Genomic DNA, 24,028 nt, shown 5'->3' on the forward strand with positions numbered 1-24,028 from the left:
GACTCCCCTCTTCAGCCTACCCCACCGCCTGGCGGAAGCGGCGGCAGCGCGGCCGGAGATCGCGGTTGCATCCGGGTCCCTCTCGCCTCAGCCCAATCCTCGTCCTCCTCTCTTCCCACCCTCCTGTTTCTCCGCCCCCCCGCCGCCAATCCCTGATCGGGTCTCAGCCCAACATGCTGACAAGGGAGTGAAGGCGGACGCCGGCCAGTGAGACCTCGCTTCCCGTTTGAAGCCTCCAGTGAGTGGGCGCTGGAGGCGGGCGCTGCTGGCCAGAAGGTTCGGTTGCGCGTGTGCCATGGACTCAGCTGCCCGGTGATATTGACAATAGGAGAGAGAAAGGGGCATTGACGGGGACCCACCGCGGGCACCGAACGGCGGCTCTGGCAGCGGCGGCTCCAGCCCCAGCGGCTCCTTCTTCTCCTTCCTTCTCCTCCTGCTGCCGCTGCGGATCCACTCTTCTTCCCTCCCTTCCCCCCTCCCCTCGTCGTCGCTGCAGCCGCCGGGTCCGGGGCAACGAGCAGAGGCGCCGCCCGCCGGGAATGTGAGCGAGGAGCCACCGGCGGAGCCGCAGCGGGGTCGGTGCCGATTTGATGGGACGGGCCCGCGGGGGAGGATCGTGAGGCCGCCGGAGCGCTGAGGTTCAGGTCCTGCCGTGAGGCCTAGAGGCGCCGCTGCCGCGGAACCGGAGGGACGCCGCTCCGGACAGCCGTCGCCCCGGGCTCCCTGCCGCTGTCCGGACCTCCCCCCGCACGCCCCGGTCCCGCCACCCGCCCCCGCTGCGGCCCTCTCTCCCGTCTCCCGCCCCTCCGAAACCACAGATCATCTTCGGATTCTTCTCCAGAAGCTTCAAGGTAACTTAGTCCCTCCAGCACCGCGGCTCGTCTGCTTCCTTTCCTCCTTTCCTGCCTCTTACCCGACCTCCTGGGGAACCTGCAGGGCACCGGCCTGGGGAAGGCCTGGCCTGGGCCGGCGAGGGGTGCGATGGGGTGAGGTGCGGGAGAGGGAGCGCCGGTCCCACTTGTCTGATTTACCTGCAGATGCTTCTGATGATGCCTTTCATTCACTCTGCCCTCCACCCCCCTTTTTCTCCACCTTCCGGCATTGGAGGCGTATTCTTGTCCCCCTTTATCCACTGACGGGGGCGGGGGGGAGGAAAGGGGGATTGGTGTAGTGAGAAGGATTTTGTAGCAGCTTATCTTCTCCAGGGCTTGGGGTGGCGTGGGGGGCGGGAGGGGGTGGGAGCAAACGGAGTATGTGAGCATCCCTACAGACCAACCTCTTCTCTGCCTTTCTCCTCCACCCAGTACCCCCTTTAGGTTATCCTGTACCTTGGAAATGCCCCGTGCCCAATGCTTAGAGGATGATAAAGCTTCGGGCGTCCTAGCCCAGGGCGAAACCTGTTTCCCCGGGCTTTGTACGGACCCGCTGCTACTGCACGTTCAATTCTGCAGCGCTTTAGGGTTGAGATCCTTGACGTTTATCCTGGGCCGCGGGCAAAAGGGGCAAATGATTAAAAAAAATTTGTTTTTTGCTACCAGTAAATCATCTTTAGAGATGGGAGATAAAGAATAAAGGAGAGACAAAAAGAGTGGAGGCGGAACACGATTTACGGAAATCTTGTGTTGTGAGGGTTAAATGTAGTCTGAATAATTCACATACCAGATTGGAAAAGCAGCCCCTAAATTTACAACATACAAATTGATGTGGAGCTTCTTGCAGATGCAGTCATTATGAATTTTTAAATCATCTTACTTCTTCTATAATCATTCATGGTTTGTAATTCCTTTTTATCTATCACATTTTATTTAAGGCTAAAGGAGATTGCTAAAAACTTTTTTTAAAAAGGAGTACCAAACAGACTTCAAAATTCCAAACCTCGACATCATATGGTTTTGTTTGTTTTTTGTTTATGTTTTTGTTATTTTTACTTTGTCAGAATCCAGTTAATCCAGGTAACTTTTTATTCTCATACGTTCAGGAAGAAACTCCCTTACTCTTTTATTTAGAGGTTAAAAAACACTTATGTTATGTATTGGAATGCCAGGTGAGTAATTGCATTTCAGCATTTCCCCCATGTGCGTTATTTCTATTCAAGTCTGCCATTAATCTTGCATGGAGCATGGAGCCTCAGTGCCATAGAAATGATGGCATCTGTTTAAATTGGTGAATGAAACTGAGCTTAATCCTTGTTACTTTTAGGAAATAGCCTTCATTTTAATGATTTGAGAATGTTAAAAAAAATCCCAAAGAACTGTTCAGTTCCATTAGTTTGATAGAATGAAAATTAATATTTGATGATGAACTTCAAGGGAACTCAACTTGGTTGTCTAAGTAGGCTGTGAATTTGTTTTTATTTCAACTTTGGTGTACCATTTCATCATAGTTTTGTTTATTAAGCTTTAGTAACTTCAGATGGCTTCATTCAAAAAGAAGACTTCTTCGAAATGATTTTAATTATGCCTTTTATGTGTTCTGTTTAAAGTAGCCTAGCTTGTCCTCCTTTGTGGTGTGGTGTAGTTTATCATAGCTAACACAGCACATTGCATTAAAAGTCATGTCTTGGTAGTTGCGAAATTGTAAATTTCACCTTGCTGTGATACATTGGTGTAGATTCTTGAAGTACCATAAGAGTTTCAACTCTGGAGCCCATTCATAATATTAACTATCTTGGGAAAATGTTTGGATGGAAATTTTGTAGCTGCAGAATAGTTCCTCAATTACTTCAGGATCTCAAGATGAGAAGAGCTGTGCAGTTAGAAAATGAGTACATGTTCAAGTATAAATGAACATCTTTAATGCATATTGTAGTGGGAGTAGCACAATGTATTAACATTACAATATTGCTTATATAGTACTTATATTCTATTTTCCACCAAGTTTTTCTGTTTTCCCATGGAACATATGACTGCTCTTAATTGATTTTATTTGCTTTCTTTTAAACATATTCCCATTTTCAAAAATAGTGTATGGGAATTTTAGAATTTGAGTAACTCACTTGTATGCTTCTTCCTCGGGAATGTGTTGATGATACTTCTTTCTTTTCAGTAGGGATATGTCCTCAGCACCAACTACTCCTCCATCAGTGGATAAAGTAGACGGATTTTCTCGGAAGTCCGTCAGAAAAGCCAGACAGAAGAGGTCGCAAAGTTCCTCACAGTTTAGGTCTCAAGGCAAGCCTATTGAGTTAACACCTCTGCCGCTGCTAAAAGGTAAGGCTCATGACCAGGTGATGGATTCCTTTTCAATTGATCCTTTTGTATCTGTATATAATTTTCTTTTTTGTAGCGTTCCATATTTGTTAAAATTCCGTGTTGCAAATTGAAGGGATGGAGGTTTCCGATATGTTGAAATTATTGGTGTGTGACCAGATACACCCACTCCCCCTTTTAAAGGGTTCAATTTAATATAAATAGCCATGGACAAATGAAAAGAAACTTATTATCAGAGAATCTCTCACACTGATAAGTAGAAAAACTGAATGCCACAGAAACTTTATGAGGTCTGGGTCTGTGTTTTTCTTATTGTCTTCTGTTGACATTTATATGTATACATTGTATGCAGTGACAACTACAAATTGTACAGTTTTAATCACAGGAGGTAGACCTAGTAGAGGAGATGGTGCCATTAACTTACATATAGAAAATGATGTTTGAAATAATTCAGTTTTTAAAATTGAGAAAAAATGGTCAGTAATTGATTACATGCATTTTTGTTTTCAGATAGTACAAATAGAAAAAATATTTGATGATCGTATTGTTTATGGAATTAATATGAGAACTTTTTTTTCTAAATTAAACCTTTTACCTTTTGTTTGAGTATGTGGGTACTTTTTGTTCCATTTAATTTTTATCAGTTTGCTTTATGTTTATGAACAAGCATTGTTTGAAATGTATCCGAACATAGCATTTATAGCATGGCGCTATTAGAATCTACTGTTGAAGGTAGATTTTTGTCTGCTGAACACTTAAGAGTGAGGAGAAAGGGGACGTGAACAATACAATGCACTTTAGTGGCGCAGAGGAAATCAAAAAACTTGGTTGCTAGTTAGTTAGTGAACATATATTTCTGTAACAATTTGTGAAATCAGAAGGTATTAAAAGAAAAACTGTAGTGTGACTAGAAAAGATCCTCAAAATGTAGCCTAGGATATTTCAAACTTCTGTTTTTCCCGTATGAACATTTTTTTTTAAGGGAGGGAGATTCATAAATGAGATTTCCATGTTTATACTTGAAATTGGTAAACATGAAATGAATACTATTACTGTAAAGATGATATATCTGCAGTTAATGAAGATGAGCTAGTATGAGTCTGGGGGGAGAAAATTTTGGCTAAAGTTTTTGCTGGTAAAAATGAAAATAATCTTTATGAGGCTTTGGAAGAAAAATGAAGGAAAAACTCGCTAGGGATAAAAGTAACTGTACTTGAAATACAAAGTTGGGAGGTATATTGGATTCTTTAGTAGTTTATTTAATCTGAAATAGACATGTAATAGCTATTAGTGTCTATATCTGGCAAAGGACTTTATTCTGAGGAAGCAGTTTAAACTTTCTTAGGGTTAGAACAGATTTAAACTTTGTTATATTAATTTCTTGGGGCCCATGGTAAACATTTAAATTAGAACTTAACTGACCACTCAGAGCCATGGTGTTGGTTTCGTGGGTAGTGAAAGAAGCATGTGTGAGAAGAATTTGGCACATGTTTTAATATTTTGTTGTTTCTTATCTCATTAAAAAAAAATTGTAATATATATATAACATAAAATTGACCATTTTACCTATTTTTAAGTGTGCATGAAGCATGGCATTAGGTACAGTCACATTGTTGTACGTCCATCACCACCACTCATCTCCGGACTTTTGATCTTTCCTAGCTGAAACTCTGTATCCATTAAACACTAACTCCCCATTACCCCTCCCCCTAACCTCTTTGCAACCACCACTGTCTCTGTGAATTTGACTACTCTAGGTATCTCCTATATGGGGAATCCTACAATGTTTGTCTCTTTTGTGGTTGGCTTATTTCACTTAGCGTAATGTCCTCAAGATTCATCCATGTTGTAGCATGTGTCAGAATTTCTTTCCTTTTTAAGGCTGACTAATATTCCATCGTGTGTGCGTGTGTGTATGTATATATATGCCACATATTGTTTATCCATCTGTCAATGGATACATGAGTTCCTTCCACCTTTCAGTGATTGTGAATAACGCTGCTCTGAGAACATGGGTGTACAAATATCTTTCTGAGTCCCTGCTTTCACTTCTTTTGGGTATATACTCAGAAGAATTGCTGGAGCATATGTTTAATTTTTTGAGGAATTGCCATACTGTTTTCCATAGCAGCTGTACCATTTTACATCCCGACCAGCAATACCCAAGGCTTCTTCCAATTTCTCCACATTCTCACTGACACTTGTTATTTTCTTTTCCTTTTTTTTTCTTTTTGATAATAGCCATCATAATGTGTATGAAGTAGTATTTCATTGTGATTTTTATTTGCATTTCTCTAATGATTAGTGACATTGAGTATCTTTTCATGTGCTTTTTGGCCATTTGTATATCCTTTTCTCATATTTTAAGTGGAGTCTGATAGTATTGTAAAATTTCCAAGAATTCTGCTCTCCAAGAGTATGATTTTTGTGAACTTGTATATTTTGCCAGCATAGGAGCATTGGAGAGCAACAAGATCATATAACACTACATACATCCACAAGCTTAATTTCCAGACAGACTACAAGTGATTCTTGTGTAATAAGCACGTTCTGGGAAAATATTCCGGGAAGCATTCCATAAATTAGATTTCCATATCTGTAGAATAACAAAGAAGTACAATCATGTATAGATTTTAGAAATGTGTATTTGTTCTTGATTATTATAGTGAATGTAAAGAGTTTGTTAAATGACATTTGTTTTCCTTACAATGGATTGAGTTTTATTTGTGTGCCTTCTCACAACTTTAGGAGGTAGTTTATGAAATATAAGGAAAACATAAAAGGAATTTTTTTTTTTTGCCATTTTCTTAGGAAAAACCAGAATAAATTATATATGCATGCCAAAGGGTAGTTATTGATTTAATTTTCTATAGAATTGTTTTGACTGAATTGGAAGGTTTAAGTTAATTTTATTTGGGGGTACAATATAAACTGTAGTTGAATTTTGGGGGTTGCTTTAAAGAGTAAAGAAAAAACATGTCCTTAAGGTCTTTAATTTTAGGGGAGTTTGAAAACGGAAATTGTGTAAACATAGTAATTATGTAGCTCATCTTTTTAATATATAATTTTTGAAAGCTCAAAAATTAGGTATTCATTAATGATCACTTGTTTTGTGTGTTTGCTTTATAAGAATGCTTATTATATGCCTCATAATATTTGACTGACTTATAAGTAACACTGCCATTATTTCTTAGCATTTTAAAAGTCTCTTCACTTGCAGAACTGTAACAAAGTGAAAGGAAAGTTTCATCTCTTTTGCTCTTTTCCTATTAGGTGGGGTTTTGAAATTTGTATCCATGATGTTATTTTTCTGTAGACAGCAACACCAGCATGTAGTTCTGTGTAAATATATCAGAGTGACCTGGCTTTTCCTGCAATTGTGAAATTGCAGGATAGACCTTGACATGTAGACATTTGAGTTTTCTCCATAAAGTACTTCTGAAAATATTTTCAGAAGGTCCTAAAGTTTTTGAGCTTGAAGGACTTTTACTCACTTTCCTGATAAGGGAAATTCAGTAGAGGTTGAGTGCCTTATGTGCTTGATAAGAAAGTAAAGACTTGGATGCTTTCTGGGTGCCTGCACAGCAGGACATAAAGCAAGCTTTGACAGTTACCTAGGTAAGTCGCTGCATAAGGACAAAATAAACACTTAGGCAAATAGACGCACACACATTAATAATAATAGCAATAATAATAAATAATAATAACTACTAGGAGTAGTCGTATCTGGTTAGGTGGTTTATGTTTTCTACCCACGCCATGTTTCCTTCTCTTTTTAACTTTAAACGATTATATATGTTTAGATATGAGTGAGATGTTTTTGAAAGCTACCACCTCTTTGAAAATGGGATTATAATGAAAGTGGCATCATTGTTGCTAGCCTCACAATTCATCATATGTTTCTAAAGCATTTTGCTCATAGTTTGGACAGTCAGTATCAAACACTCCAAAAACTTTGATGGCTAGAGGTGCTGTTCAGCAGAAAGAAACTCTTTGCCCCTGGGTGTTGAAACCTTTAGATTGGTAACGTATTTCTATAACACTAATTCTCTGATGTTTTTTTAACTCTATGCTTATGATTCAGCTTACATTTTTATTTTATAGGGGGACAGTTTGTAAGGACTTGAAAAATTCCAAGTTAAAACTAGTTTGTGTGCTTTTAAAATTATTGGATGGGATAATTCGTCTCTTTCATCTGTATCTGCTTTGTGTAGTGTAAAGGAGCATACAGATAGAATTCCCAGTTTTATAGTGGACTAGTGCTCTAAACTGTATTTATAATGCGAATGATCTCCTAAGAAATAATGTCCTTGATTTTGGCGTTCACTGTCTTCCTTGTAGGTTATGCCATGGTGTCGCATGGGAGGAAGTACACGGGCTTTGTTGCCTGCAAGAGTCCTGGCTAGCTCACTAGCTGTGTTGCCTGGGGCAAGCGAGTTAGCTTTTGAAAGCTTGGTTTTCTTGTCTGTCAAATGGGGATGATAATAAAAATCGAGATGCGGCAGTACCACATTCAATACATTACTAGCTGTTGTCGTTTAACTGGGATTTCAGAAGTTACAATATGAATAATGTGAAATTATTATTTGACTTTTTGTATTTTCCTAGCAAAAAAGTTGAAACTGGAGATTTCTCTGAAAATTATGAAACAAGAGCATAGTTTTGAGGTCATGAACCTTTTTCAACCCCCAAATACGAAGAAACAGTGTGCAAATGTGTTGAATTTAGTAGACTAGTTATTTTAAACATCTTTACGTGGCGGTTTTTCACCTTCTGCATTGGTATCCTGCCACATTTTTTAGTGTAGTGCTTTTTGACTTACTCGTTTTTTGAATAGATAATACAGTTATATGGTTCAAATTCCGAAAGATACAAAAGGATGTATAATGGAAAATCCTCCTCCCAAGTCGGTTTTCCTAATTAGCTCCCCTTCCCAGAAACAGCCAGTCATAATATACTTGTATTGTAGGTATTCTTAAACCCTTGAATGAATTTGAAATGCATTGAGCAGGCTGAAATTATATGCACATTTTGTATGCATTTGTCCATTTTTTAAATGGGATAATTCCATAGCATTTTTCAAATTCTCAAAGGGGTGTCTGAATCAAAAAAGTTAAGAACCATTGATCTAGTTTGTACCTTAGATTAACGATGTATGTTCTTTTTTTTTCTTTCCCATTATAGTTTATTACAAGATGTTGAATATAATTCTTTGTAGGACCTTGTTGTCGTTTATCTATCTTATATATAGTAGTTTGCGTCTGCTAATCCCCAACTCCTGCTTTATCCCCCCTCCCCCCACCCATCTTCCTCTTTGGGAACCATAAGTTTGTCTTTTATGTCTGTGAGTCTGTCTCTGTTTTGTAAATAAGTTCATTTGTAATTGATGTATATTCCTTAGGCAACTAAATTGTAGTGTGAGTGTGTGTGTATGTGTGAATGGTTTTAAAAAAATAATCATGAGCTTTGCTTTTGAACCAGAAGAACATCTGTAAGTTAATAGGTGTTAATATTCAGCTTTACAGCCCTTGAAGCAGTGTGGTAATATATTTCTTTGGGGGAAGAAATTATAAGATCTTGCACAAAACCAGTATCAAATGACACTGTTATCATGTGCGAAAGATTATACTAGTTGTAGTGAAGAGGCATTTCATTCACTTTTAGGTGAGAATTTTATATATCTATATCTATATCTATACCTCCTAATAGTTTGTTTCTGTAGCGTAGAGAAAATTCCCATACAATGTCTTATGTGGGCCAAAATAAATTGAGAGTAAGCGTTCCTGATTTGTGAATCATTTAAAAGTAGGGTAAGCAGCTTGCATTCATATCCGTCCCATCTGAGTGTGATAATTACTGCTTAGTTCTTAACCTAGGGTTCATGGATTTCTCGTTGGGGATAGGGTGTGTGCATCGTGGATGGGCTTCAAGTTTCTAAGAACCTCCTAAAATTATATGTAAAGTTTCTGTGTAGGTGCATTTTTTTTTTTTTTTTGGAGGATAGAGTTCATTGCTTTCATCAACTTTTCAAAGATTTAGCTCTACCATTCCTGCTCTTTCCCCAGAGTTAAGAGCTTTTGGCTTAGACCAAAAGATTGGGAATTATTATTATTATTGTTTTTCCTGAGTATCATGTTAGCTTTATGTGTGCGCAGATGCATTGGATACTTACCAATAAATATTGTAAGCTTTAAACAGAATTCATCATAAAATGGGTCTCTCCAGGATATAACCCATCCAGGGCATAAAAATATTAAGGTGCCAAATGAAACCTCTCCTAAGGTGAGGTGGTCCTTTTCTACTTAGAACTTTCTTCTCTTGACTTTGTATCATTCTTCAAGTTTCAGCACAAATGGGACCTTCTTAGGGACCATCCTTCATCACTTTTAAAAATAGTCTTCTTTGACATTTCTATCACTCTGTTGTTTTTTACATCATATTTATAATCTGAAATTACTTTATCTTTGTTCACTTGTATGTTATCTGTTTTTCCTCCCCCATGAGAATATAATCTTTGGTGTGGAAACCTTGTTTCTCTAATCTCTAGGGGCTAGATCAGTGCCTCATACATAGTTGGTATTCAATAAGTATTTGCTGGTAAATGAATGAACACTGTTAGTTGAAAACATCTAGGTTATTAGTAATAGCACTATAGACATTTATTTTTCCTTTCTAAATATTAAATTTTGCCCCCCAAACCCAGGCCATGCAGATTTTATTTTAACTAGTAATTTACACAAAATTATAAACTTGTTTAATGAAGACTTTATTTTTAAAGGATCAAATTGCTGAGTGTTCACTTAAAAAGCTGAGAGTGGTTTTCTTCTCTGGTAATTCTGCATGTTTCAGGTTAAAAACAGAAGTCATATCTTGTGGAGGAGAGGATGGAGTGGATTTTATGTATGACAGACTAAGAGTCATTCCTTTTACTTAGGGGATTCATCACTTTCATTTTGTAGAAGTTAAGATGTTAAGTACAGTGAAATTTCTTTTTTCTGCTGGTGTTTGGGGACTGAATTATGGGCTGATCAGATCACCAGGCTTTCTTTCTTTATATAGTTTAAGAGAGAATAGCACATCTGATGTTATAATGGACTTTCAGAGCAGTGTTTTATGGTCAAATTTTCTCTTGTCTTTAAAACTTTTATAATAATGTAAGCTCTTAATATTAACTAGATTTTGTAGTGCTTGAAAAAAAACAGTAAAGTTTCTAGATATTACAAAAAGGCTAACTAAAGTAGTTCTTTGGTTTGTTTGCCAGCAATGACATTCTCTTTTACCACTTAAAAATATTTTTCTACCTTTTGTATTGTAAGATTTTATAAAAACAAGACAGGGATCTTATTTTTATATTATAGTAGAATTATGCATAAAGGAACTTATTAATTAAACAGTATAATATTATTATATTATTACCTAATATATAACAGTATATACCTAATATATGTAACATATTACCTGAGGGAGGCAGGTGGCCTCTCTGAGGTAAGAATGGAGGCTCTGGGGTCACACACACGTAGGTTCGGATTCTAGGTCCACTCACAGCCATGTGACTTCCAAGCATTGGTTTTTTTATCTCCAAAATTGGGAGAGGAACCCACTTCATAAAGTCAGATTAAGTGCCATCAAGCAGGTAAAACATTTAGCTCAGTGCTGGCGATGTTGTAGGAGTTGAAGAATATTAACTATTATAATTATAGGAAGAACTGTGTAGTGGAAAATGTATACCAGTGTTTTTCAGTTGATTATTTCTTTAATACATTACATGAATTATTTACACTTAAGGAAGAAAAATATGGAGTATGTGGAGCTGTGAGAATTAGACTTTTAAAGCAAAAAGGAGAACTGGTTCTTGTGGAACAATCTCAGCATTACTGTTTAGTCAACATCAGTTTGAAACTGACTTCTCATTTCAGGAATAAGAACTTAAGGTGGCTCATGTGATTATTTTCAAGGGGAATTCCATTTGTGGAGAGTTAACCAGGAGAAATTATTGTTAGGTAAACTCATTTTGGCAGTTGTCTAGTAGGACAGGATCTGCAAACTTTTTTTGTGATTGCTTACTCCTATCAGTAAAAATAATGTATATTTCTGTTTATATGTTGTACACATGTGCTATTATACGAATATATAATGCACGTTAAGAATATACACAGACATAGAAAGTTAAAAAGGATGATACTGGAAAATGAAATGCGTAGATGTTCTTAATACTTAATTTTTTTTACCTCCTTTTCCTTTGCCCACCCTCCCAGCACATTCACTAACCCTGAACACATCTTTGTTTTGACATTTTGCTTAATAGAGAGAACCTTCTCTTCAGGTTTTGAGCCCCGTTAATTTTGTAGCTTTCTGTTTTGAGCCAGAAAGAGTTGACATTGGAGCCAGATGTGGAGAGTGAATGAGAAAACTTCTTTCTTTATCTTCTTGAGGTTTTTGTTTAGGCTTTTGAATTTATTGCACCTTAAAATCTGAGTTGAGGATTTTGCCAGTTTAAGGAGTATCACAGAAGGTTCTTTGTCGAGGGCTCTTATTTTGCTGTTGATGGGTGGGTTTTAGAGTGTCCTTAACCCTCTTGAAATTCCAGGCAGTTTTTGTGTCTCTGTGCAGACTGACATTTTTTGGGGGCAGAGGGTTTAGAGCTTTCATCAGATTCTCAAAGGAGTTTCCCTAAAGGCTAGCAACCATTGCCTTGGGTGGTAGGTGTCAGTTTCCTCACTCAGAGCAGAGAGAGAGAATTTGTCATATAATTCCTTTCTGCAGAAGGGAGATCTCATGTCAAGAGGTTTCTCCTGCATGTGTTTTCTGATTTTTAATTCTTTTTTTTTTTTTTGATTTTTAATTCTTTTTGATACCAAACAGAATTTTAAAAGGTATTTGAGGGTAGAAGTTACTACATGACTCCAGTGTGGTTGTTTGGAAATTTTTGATCAGTGTCATTTGAAAAATTAAGCTGGGTGAGTAGAACTACCGTTGGTAAAATTGAGAGTGCCTGTAAAATAGCGTTTTCTCTGGAACAGCTGTGGACCTGGAAGAAGTCGGGAGGAGAAACTCAGGTTATCTTTGCTGGTGAAGAAATAATTTAGTAACCAGTGAAGGAGAAGAGAAGCAGTATCTCTTGGTCCTGCTATGTGCCAGGTGAGGTACCACATGGTGTCTCATTGAAGCTTCCCAACAACACCAAGAACAAGGGATGTTTGCTGTTGACTGCGGGTGGAGAGAGCCTGAGTTGGGACCCCAGTTCCCTCTGGTTCCAAAGCCAGGGCCTTTTCCATTATGTGCGTTAGTGGTGGATGAACACAGGTGAGCACTGGAGCTAACAGCCTTCTTGCTCATGCCGTGCTGGGATGATTTATTAAGTGAATCATCTTCCTACCTCTTGTAAGAACCCTGAAAACTGTGAGGAGACTGAGGTGATGAGAAAGAGAAGTGGAGAATAGCAGAGGGGGGAGCGGCGGGGCTGGCTGTAGAACTGGGTGGTGGATGGTGACAGGGAAGAGGTGAGGAAGAGCAGCGGGCCGCACAGACTCAGCTCCGTGGAGAGGCCAAGGCAGTGCCACCAAGAGGCAGACAGGAAGGGTCGCTGGCACCGCACGTTGGCAGGGAGGGGGAGATGCCCCTCTGGACCCCTGTGGGACACAAATGCTGTCACCATAAAGGCGGGAGAGTTAGAGTTTGGTAAACAGGTAGCGTTCTGGCAGTGGTATTTTTTTACCATCATCTTCCCATCTTTGGGAACTAGCATATTGTAGGAAAGGGTATGGGTTCAAGCCTGGGTGATAATTCTGCCTCTGTGATTTGAGATCAGGTATTTAACCTCTTTGGAGCCTCAGTTTCCACTTTTGTAAAATGGGACTCATACATCCCAAGGTGGTTGTGAGGAATGAGATGATGTGGGTAAACTGCTAATGTGTGGTCGGTGGCCTAATAAATATTCCTTCCCTTGTCTGTCTGTTTGCCATTGATCTTTCTTTGAGTCACTCCTGTGGGCCTGCATCGTGTTTCAGAATTCACAGTGTTGTGAGGGAAGGGGTCTGGCAAAAGTTCATCCATTTATGTAGGCACCATGAAGGACTTTCATCTTAAGGTGAGGTTACATTTTATGTAATTAACTCGCCGTTGCTAGTGCCTGGAACACTGTTCAAAGTAAAACGTTAAAACATTAAAAAGAAAGTGGAGAAAATTGGGACTTGCCACCATTTCAGGAAAAGTACTGTCTTCTAACAAGGAAGATACAGGCTTTGGAATTAGCCTTTCACCAAAGCAAGCCCAGAAGACAATATCTGGGAATGGAGGGGTTGCGCCTTCGCCATACCTAATAAGGATATACAGTGAGAGTGCAGAGCGGTTTCAGGCTCCAGAGGACCTCTCATACATTCTTACATTAGCAGTTTGGAAATCACAGCTAGATTGTACCTTCCACATTATAGGCATGTACCACTTTTCTTTTTGAATGAGTATTTTGAATTCAAGGACATTTGTAGCAAAAATGAAGCTTCTTTTGTGGGTCAGAAGGCTATTTCAACCTTTGACTCATCAAGTTAATCTTTCGGAAAGATATAGTGATGAATCAGAAGGATTGGTGTTTTTCCCTAATTTGTGAGCAAAAGTCAAAATGACTTGAAAGCAGTTTGATACAAGGGACTTTCTAAAAAGTAAAAGGATGTTTCAGTACTCTCTGTTCTGCCTTGTCTTCCATGCATTCATCTGTGTTTGCCTCTTCAACTACATCTGCAAGTGGTATAACTAACTGGTGTTTTTAACGATACCTAGTCATTTAGAAATAAATAAAGTTCATTTCGCTTTAAGAAAGCTTAAAGATATTTTAATCAATAACAGTTAAGATGAAGTTCTAAAACTTAGTTGCTTCAGTTTAGGGTGTGGCTGGTTCTTGGAGGTTTATAAGTTTTTAGCTATTGAGGAACCTTGATGTAACCTTTGGCTGCTGAGAAAACCTTGTGCTTTACTATCTAGAGTTAGTTATTTCCTAAAGATTTGGGATAGAGCTATATTTTATTGTGTTTAGATTTATATTTTGACGTTGTAAAAGACATTTCAACTAATGGTGGAATTTGTTTAGGCATTTCTGGTTTAGTGGTATGTTCTAGAAATGGTATATACTTTAAATACCCTTGGGCTTAGGAGTGGTAGGCCCTGTACTACTCTTGAATTATGGTGAGACTCGAATGAAATAAATGGTGTGCAGGTATTTTTCAAAGTATATATGAAGCAAATAGCTATGAAAGGAGTCTGCATATGACCTGGCTAAATCAGTCACATCCAAAGGCCTCAAATTCTCATTTTTGAAATTTTTCTGTGGGCTCTGTAATTCAGTTCATTCATTCATTCATCAGATTTCTGCTGTGTGGTGTGATGTACTAGGCACTGTCCTGGGAACACAGTGATGAGCAAAACAAGAAGATTGATGAGGTACTTCTTCTGAAAAGGCCATTGTAGCTGGAGGTCAGAGACTGATGGAGCTATTTAGGTCGTTGGGCCAAATCATCCAGGCTGGGTTAAAGTTTGTCCTTGACCCTGAGGGCATTTGTACATAGCCGTAAATATACAACGACAGAGTATATAAATCACCCACAAACCTCCTACCTAGTCATGAGTATTTTTCCCTCATGTTTATATATTCTTGTGTTATGCTTCAAAAAATTTTTGTTATATGTGATGATTAATACCATTTTAATTACTTTGAGATAGTCTTATTATTGGAGTTGGAATTTTAAAAAGTTCTTTTCTCTTGTTGTGGTAGCATCATGCTTGTCATCTTATGATACTGAGGTTTCTTTGAAAACAAATTGCCTAATCATTGCTTGCTTTTTGAAAATTATTACCAATGTACTTTCACACTATAAACATGAAATGTACCAACTAAAAAAAAAAAGATATCAAGTCCTTTAAAAACTAAATAAAATCCATCTGTAGGTCCAGCTACATACTCTGTAGATGGCACTGTGTTATTAAAGTGCATGATCTTAAGTTTTCATGTGTTTAATTCACTGTTTTATGAACTGCTGCTTGGAATAGTGGGGAACATAATACATTAGATTTAATTCATTAACAGGAGAAAGGTGTAGAAAGATCAGAGCTAGAATTATTGTCAGCACCACTTAAAGTTCATTAAATGAGAATGCAGGCAACAGTAAAACCAGTTAGGCAAAGCAATTAACATTAGTAAGTGTTATGGTTACTGTAAAGATTGAGAAAAATAAATAATTGAAAGTATTTTAAATTTGACAAATTGAATGAAGTTAAAAATCGAATCCACCCCCTTGTCATTTGCTAATTTTAAATTTTCCTGAGCTATTATGATTTAAATTATTGAGTGTTATCTGTGCTGCATTCTGTAGGTGGTGAAAATTGAGTGGAGTGAGTGCTTTTCAGTACCAGTGCTTGAAGCAGAACTGAATTTGTGGTGGTTTACATAAGGAAAAAGCATAATCTGTGATTACCTCAGACTGTGACTTGTGGGGAAATCTAACAAAATAAGTAGAAACTGTAGAGTCTGGAGTTTTTGACAGTCAGGGCTTAAAGAACCACTCTTGTACCTTAGTGGTTAATGAATTTCAAAATGATTTTAGAGTCCATGTGCACACCTCTAAGTGCAAATCTATATTTAATATTAATATACTCTTGGTAAAATTATTATATTTTTTTACAGTTTTACTTAATGGAATATTTTCTTTTATGTGTTAAAGTAGGTAGGACACTTTACCCACATACATTTCCTGGCTAGAAAGATATCCTTTTTTTATTTTGTACTGTCTTTTAAGAGAATAATTTTACATCATAGCATCATAGTTAATGATTTATACTCATTTCTCCATAAATGCAAGGATAATTAAGTAGTTATTTGCCTCTTTCTTGGTGAGAAAGTTGTGATGTTTAGCTTGACTCATTTGGAAATGATGAGAGATCAAGAACTTCTTCACAGGGTGGTTTTGAGGATTGAATGAGTTAATATAGCTAATGCTCAGAGCAGGGCCCAGATCATGGCAAGTATTATATAAATGTTAGCTATCTTTGTCATTGTCGTTACTGTTATTATCATTTATTTATAAATACTACTTAATTGTCTGTATCTTAAGGCTTGGGTTTCAAGTGGATCCTGTAAAGATGATCTATTTTTGTATACTATGTTTGGGAAGTGGGTGTTTTGTTTTTTAAAATCTATTTAGTCTATACACAGACTAAATTGTTTAAGTAAAACAGTATAGCACTATGTATTACATTTGCTAATGGACTTTAGAGAACATTTAAAATGAATTTTTGAGTGAAGTAACATTTGGAAGCTGTCAAAAAAAAATTACTGAACCCAAGGGCTAGTCTAGCCAAGAGTGAGCTGCATTGCATTATGTTCACCTAGAGCATTGTGTTCACCTGTCTTCCCCAGCTGGTGCATTTGGTGCTTTGTGGGGAGGGTGGGTTGGGGAGTTGCATGTGTGTGATGACACTGAATGAACACTGTCACTGTGAAACATTAGGAGGGACCGTAGGTGGTTGCTAAATGGAGTTAAGATGTTGTTGGATGCTACCTGGACAGATAGGAAATAGCTATCAACCTAACACCTTTCATTTCGTGGGAACACTGAAAAATTGTAAAACAAAGCAAAACAAAACACCAATCCCCACCCCCCACCCCTTCCCAATCTAAAGAGTTTACTAGGAGTTTTGCAAAAGTATCTTTGGAACAAGTGGCTTAAAATATGAGTTTCATGTGTATTAGAAGTTTTTCTTCACCTGTGAGTTTTTACCTAAAGCTATTTTTATGAATTGAGATTTTGGATTTGTTGTGTATGTGTAATTTTGATTAGCAGTGAAACCTGTATTTAGTCTTTATTCAGGCCTAGACCTAGAAAGTTTTCTTTTTCCCCCATGGGAAGTTATGGTTATTACAATGTCCAAAGCACTCTTTTCTCAAACTTAACTCAAGATAATGAGTATTCTCATTGATATGTCTTCAGTTTCTGTTGAGAAATAATGAATTCAAATAAAATAAGTGACCGTGAATTGAAAATATTCATAAAAGCAGAGTGTACATACATTTGAAGTAGGTATATAATGAGGGAAACCAAGGCTCCAAGAAATCACTGGCAGTTCAAAGTTGAATGGGAATGTTAATCAGAAAAGAACTCTCTCTTCCAAGTTACCTATCTCCTTGAGCTGGTAGATACTGATGTTTCTGTTCTACTTTGAATTTTTACTTTTTATCTTAAAGATTTAAAATAAAGACTCACAGACTGAAAAAAAGAAAGCTTCAGTCAAGGCAAGGCACTTTATGTGTACACCATACTGCTTGACTTCAGCTTTACTGAAGCTTGAGACAGTTCCCAGACTTTATTTTCCCATCTGTTTAGAAAATTTTTTAAAACAAAATTTCAACATTTGTTTTTCGTTCTCTGTTTCTCTTGCTTAGTTTTTTTTTTCAGGTGGGTTTACTTCAGGCCGTATTGAGCTGTGACCAGGTCAGCAGTACAGAGGTAGCATGGGAAGCTAGGGAGACTGATGATTAAGACACAAAGATGTTGCATGTCTAGCAAGGTAGAGTTAATGGAAAGAGGATAGATTTGTGAGCCAGCAGCCAAAAGTCTTGGAATTCCAGTCAGTTTTCCTTGCAAACTGGGTGACTTTGGACAGACGACCTTCTCAGAGCCTCAGTTTACTCATCTGTAAAGTGATAATATCTGCCTTGCGGGATTAGTTTGAGAGGCCATGTCTGTGATGTGTCTAGACCAGTACCTCATACATGGTAGACACTTGGTAATTGACACTCGTCATGATATTTCCATCCTTGGGGTCAGGGACCATGTCGATTTATGGTTGTATTCCCATTGTCTAGGATAGTGCCCCCCCCCTCACATCTTCCCTGCTCATTGAGTACCTGTTGAGTGAAGCCATCCTTCAGGTAGGAAAGGAATTCTTTATGTATGTAAAGCAGTGCTGACTCATTCCTTTTTGTTTTCTGATTAGTATCTTAAATATTCTTTTAACAAATGTATATATCAGTATATATTTTAATGTGTAATGTAGTTGTCTAATAAACTGAGCATAACTTTAAAGACAAATGTTTATGTAAGTTAACCTTAAAAATGCATTCCAGTATACATTAGGTGCAAACACATCCTGTTTGATTCCACTTATTCGAGGTACCTAGAATAGTCAAATTCACAGAGTCAGAAAGTACATTGGTAGATGCCAGGGGCAGGGGTGGGGGTGAGGGGGTAGGAAGAGGGAATGGGGAGTTAGTGTTTAATGGGGACAGAGTTTCAGTTTAGGAAGGTAAAAAATTTGGGAGATGGATGATGGTGAGGGTTGCACAGCAATGTAAATGTACTTAGTGCCACTGAACTGTACAGTTAAATATGGTTTAAAATCGTATGTTTTATATTATGTGACTTTTACCACAATAAAAAAACCAAACAAACAAAAAAGACAAATGTTTATGGTTATGGCCCACTCTGGTTAGCTGAAATGGTGCTGCTTTGGACAGAGCACAGTCTCTGAAAGGATTATCAAAAGTTGCTAAGTGCTGGACTTCCCTGGTGGCGCAGTGGTTAAGAATCCGCCTGCCAATGCAGGGGACACAGGTTTGAGCCCTGGTCTGGGAAGATCCCACATGCCGTGGAGCAGCTAAGCCTGTGCGCCACAACTACTGAGCCTGCGCTCTAGAGCCCGCGTGCCACAACTACTGAAGCCCGTGTCCCTAGATCCCGTGCTCCGCAACAGGAGAAGCCACCGCAATGAGAAGCCCGCACACCGCAACGAAGAGTAGCCCCCTCTGGCCGCAACTAGAGAAAGCCCGCGCGCAGCAATGAAGACCCAACACAGCCGTAAATAAATAAATAAATAAATAAATTTATATTAAAAAAAAAATGTTGCCAAGTGCTTTGAAAGGCTTCCTCTTCTGGTTTTATCTTTAGTCTCTGCAGCTGTGATTGAGAGCAGGCTGTGACATGGAGTGAGTGTTTATAGAATGAATGAATATGGTGGTCGTTAAGATATCAAAATATAGTGGGGTCTTCACTGGGTGATTTTTATTTGATCAGCTTTGAAAAGCAGAAATAGTATGCAAACATTAAATGAATTTTAGTACCTCCTTGACAGTAAAACCAACTCAGTTTCCTGTCACATCTTGGGTTTGGATCAAACAGATTTGCCGGTTCACAGTAATTGCTGCTGACACTAACCTGGCACTTTGCTGCTCTCCTTAAAATACACCATAGAGAAGTTTCCCCTGGGCTAGAACCTAGGACCTGAAAAGCATCACGTTTGTGTAGTCTCCTCTGGATGGGGGATGTTTGAGTGAAAGAGTGAGCTGCGGGAGAGAATGTGGATGTTCTAGTCTTTTCTCTCACTTCGGCCCCTCTTGCCTTGTAGGGATTTATGTCAGCTCAGACACACCGGTTCTGGCTCACCATGATTAATGAGAGAGAAGTGCTGTAAAAGTTACTACCCTGGTCCTCTGTGTAGTTTCTCTTTCCTCTTAGGTGGACTTTTTTCTTCACCCAGTGTGTCTTTACTGTTGTTTGGTGTGTGTTCAGGAAATCTAAAAAGCTTATTTTAATTCTAGCCTTAAGCAAACATAATTAAAAAGGAAAAGTTTCTGTTGGCTGTTGCAGGAAGCCCTCCCTGCTTCTACCCCCTGCCTCCTACCCCCTATATATTTTTTTAATACTCAGGAAGAAGTGAATGTTAGGTTATTCATGTTTCTGTCCCTTCATTAGTATAATTAAGAGGTGCAAGGATTCGATGTGGCTTGCTAAAGTTTTAAGTAACATGAGAAGCACACTTCATGGTTCATATTTTTGAAAATCCGTACAGTATTTGGGAAGATTTTCTTTTACTAGAAACCTCATTTTCTGGGCTCTTCATTTTGCCATGCACGCTTTGATAAGACTCAATCTATCTGTCCTTGTCCTTTGTACTTGAAAGGAGATGCAGTGTATATTCTGAATAGACCAGTCTGTGACCCTGGAAGGCCTTTCTTTGGTGAGCATAGCTTCAGAAACGGAGGTAATCAAGATCTGTCACCAGGAATTTCCTTTCTTCCCGAAGACCCATTTCCAAACGTCAAACGTAAACTAAGCCCCTAAACTCTGGCAAGCTCTTTCATTTAACCATCTAAACAGTTTCTGTTTCAGTTCCAAAAAAGGTGATTTACCCTCACCCATTAAATACTTCGGTTTCAAATTTTTAAAAAAATATTTTGTGAGGGAGAGTGGACTAAGAGTGATTATCTTTGGGGAAATAGGAATGGAGGGTTTCACTTTCTACCTTGACATTTAAAAACATTAATTAAAAAACAGAACGGTAGTCCTGTGTCTGTTTTCCAAACTAGTGAAAGTAAGCAAACTAGTGGGAATAAAGTGATCCATTTAACATTGGTGATTGTTAGATTAAGCCTCAGTTGTAACGTGAGAAAATATATACAGGAGTCTTTCCATACAGCATAAATATTTATACTGAAGGTAATTAATAATCGAAGTATTATTGATGTATGTATGTCTGTCCTTCCATCCTTCCATCCTCCATCCACCCATCATCCATCTACCCATCTGTCTGTATCAGTCAAGGAACTGTGACCTCAACTTGTGCTCTCTTTAATATAATTGGTTTCTTTTCTATAAGGGAAGAGCTTTAATTGCTCATCTATCTGGATAACCTTGAAAAAGCATTATTTTTAACGTTTAGAAGGAGGGTAAAGTACTTGGTAATTTTCAGAAATGGTGTGTAGGACATTCAAAAGATAAATTCTATAGGTGTGAAATCTTTTATTCTCACAGTTTTCTGAGATTCTTATCTTGGTGATTTTATTTCACAAAGAACTCAGCTCCCTGGCTGTCATACACCACACTTTAATGAGCTACACAGTAATTTGTGACTTGTGCTCTCTCCTTTTTTAATCAGCTTATCAGCTGATCAATATCATACCCATTCTGTATCAATTTACCTTAGAATTGAAATTTTCTTTTTGTGTAATGCCATTAGAGAAACCAAGAGAGCTTAGTGGTTTGTTTTCGATTTGCCGGGGGGGTAAAAAGATATTGAATCAGCTTTTGCTGTTTAATAAACCATTCCAAAACTTGGTGGCTCAAAACACAGCCCGTTATTTAGCTCACCATTCTGTGGTTTGGCCGCTGGGGCTGGGTTCAGCGACGTGATGGTCCTGGCCTCTGCTGGGCTCACTTTTGCACCTGCAGTCAGTTGGTGCATAATGCTCTCATTCACATATCTGATGGTTGGCTGACCGTTGATTGGCTGTGGCTACAGGGGTGTCTGGGCTGTGTGAGTCTCAACATTTGGCAGGTTAGCCTGGTTTTCTTTACGTGGTAAGTTGTGGGGTTCTGTGAAGCAGTGAGGGAGGACAAGCTTTAAGGCTTAAGTACTTTTCAGATCTCTTGCATTAGGTTTGCTGTTATCCCACTGGCCACAGCAGGTTACAAGCGAGCTGAAATCCCAAGGCTGGAGAAAGACTCCACCCCTTTGTGGGAGGAGCTGTAAAATTATACTGCGATGTCATGAATACAAGGAGGAAAAGAATTGGTGGCCATTTTTGCAGTCTGCCACAGATATTCTGAGGACTTCAGATCTTGGTTCAGTGGATATTGTCTCCCTTTTGAAATACACGTAGAATCTGCCGCCACTTCTCACCACTTCTGGTGCTACCTCCGAGTCCAGACCATGATCACCTTTTGCCTCCTTACAGGTCCCTTGCTTCCACCCTTGCCCCCTGTGCTCTACACAGCAGCCAGAGCAAACTTTTCGAATAAAAGTCAGATCAGGTTCAAAACCTTCCATTCGCTTCCTATCTCTTTCAGAATAAAATTTAAATTCCTTACTAAGGCTGCAATACTACACGATACAGCTCTTTCTCTGACCTCATCTTACGTCACTCTTCTCATCACTCATCCTATCCAGCTACACTTCCCTTCTGGCTGTTTCTCAGATACACTAAACGTGCTCCTGTCTCAGGGCTTTGCGTTTGCTGTTTTCTCTGCCAGATATTCTGCATGGCTCCCTCCTTCACTTCTTTTAGGTTTCCATGTATGTGTCACCTTCTCAGAGAGGCCTTCACTGATATCCCTACATAAAATAAGTCTTTCCTACCAATCTCTGGCTGGCTTTATTTTACTCCCTAGCACTTATCACCACCTGACGTGTTTGTTTTCTCTCTTCTCCAGTTAGAACGTAAGCTCCTTGAGGGCCGCAACTGAGTGTTTATCCACAGTGACTAGAACAGTGCCTGGTGCAGGGTATATGCTCCCTGAGCCTCAGTGGAATGACTGTTAAGTGAAATTCATCACCTGGTCTCAGTGGTGGCTCTTCCCTAGAGCTGGTGATACCTGTGTCCTATCGTTGCTGGGCTAGAGGCAGCGTCTCTCCTCCCGTTGCCCAGTGCTCAGCTGGACTGGTGTAATGATATTTAATGAAGTTTTTATTCTATTTCCCTTAGAAAATTTTAAACAATTTAGATTTAATGGTTTTCGGATCATTTTTCTTTATAAATGTCTATCTTCATGGACTCAGAAATATAATTATTCTATTTTATCCTGATGGCTTAGGTAAATAGATAAATACTTATGTTTTTTTTTTGCAGAGGGTGGCACACAGCAAACTCTCTGGGCTAGACGTGGAGGCTCAGTTGTTGTGGTGTTAATACCTTCTTCTTGTACTCTTGAAATTCCTTCAGTCCCCAAGCCCCTTTTTCTTAGGCCTGTGTACCAAATTCAGGTCCTACTGGGCTAGGCTTCCCCTGAGCTTTAGCTAACCCAGGCATAGGGTTGCTGTCCTTCAAGTGCAATTTGTCTCTCAAATGGCTTTCCTGTAGCTGCCTCTCAGGCCTTGAATCTGAATTGTTAGTCCACAGGAGTTTACCATCTGCAGGTATGTGTTTGTAACATAGAGTCAAACCTCTAATTTGGAATAACGAGATGGGACGGGAATGAGTAGGAGGAAGGGCAGTCTGGCTTAGTGAAGCCTCCAAATCACAGAATACTTAAAAGTAAAGACAATTATATGATTTTTAAATTATAGTGCATATTATAGACTAATATGTTAACTGAGACATAATGAGCCGTGCGAGCAGCGGTATGGAAATATTCACAATTCACAACAAGCCTACAGAATAAACTAAGAATGGTAAGCAGCAAAGTCTTTGTGAGGGTTATTTGACTCAGAATTTGAAGGCTAATCCAAAGAACCTGAAGAATCATAAATTTCCTGAAAGCTTTGATTTGAAAAAGTTACTGATTTTTGTATAGAGCGTTCCCCATTAGTGAAGACCTGAAAGTATGCAGGTACAGATGGACTTGTACTTGATCATAATCACATTCTTCAAGTTTAAAGTGGAAATATGGAAGAGGAGGAGCTGTGACAGGAGGTGTCACCACCTCACCTTGCTTCCTTCTGGATGTTCAGCTAATCCTCTGTGGAAACATCTTCTCCCATCCTAGAAAGTGGGTGGATACGTATTACTTTCTGTTGCCCCAAAGCTGGTTGAGTTAGGAAGTTGGAAAGCAAAACAAGAGGAATTTTAAAATAATTTAGTGGAAAAGAGAGTGCTCATAAATGGCAGCAGGGACTGGGGGACTGTTCTGGTCTCTGGCTTCTCACGATGGCGTGGACAGGGTTAAGAACGTGCACTTTGGAGGCAGGCTGAGGTTTTAGTCCAGATTTTGCCATTTACTGTTCGAGTGATCTTAAATTACTGAACCTCTCTACATCTCAGTTTCCTTTGTCGTAGCGGGGGTGCTGATAGAACCTATATTTTGGATTTTTTGTAAGGAATAAGTGAAGTTAATGTATGCAAA

General features: G+C 38.8%; 1 protein-coding gene across 3 annotated transcripts in view; it reads left to right on the plus strand.

The window, feature by feature from the left end:
- Positions 1-241: 241 nt before the first annotated feature.
- PPP2R5E (protein phosphatase 2 regulatory subunit B'epsilon) overlaps positions 242-24,028 on the plus strand; it is a 151,268-nt gene continuing 127,481 nt past the window's right edge. For 2 of the 3 annotated variants that reach the window (XM_068544337.1, XM_068544355.1), the window contains exons 1-2: positions 242-851; positions 3,046-3,209. In XM_068544337.1, coding sequence (XP_068400438.1) covers positions 3,053-3,209 — 157 coding nt within the window. In that variant the 5' untranslated portion in view covers positions 242-851; positions 3,046-3,052. The remainder of the gene's footprint in view (positions 852-3,045; positions 3,210-24,028) is intronic. The other variant, XM_068544346.1, reaches the window with a different exon arrangement.

This window comes from Eschrichtius robustus, chromosome 1 (genome assembly GCF_028021215.1).
Source record: "Eschrichtius robustus isolate mEscRob2 chromosome 1, mEscRob2.pri, whole genome shotgun sequence".
NCBI classification, from domain to species: Eukaryota; Metazoa; Chordata; class Mammalia; order Artiodactyla; family Eschrichtiidae; genus Eschrichtius; species Eschrichtius robustus.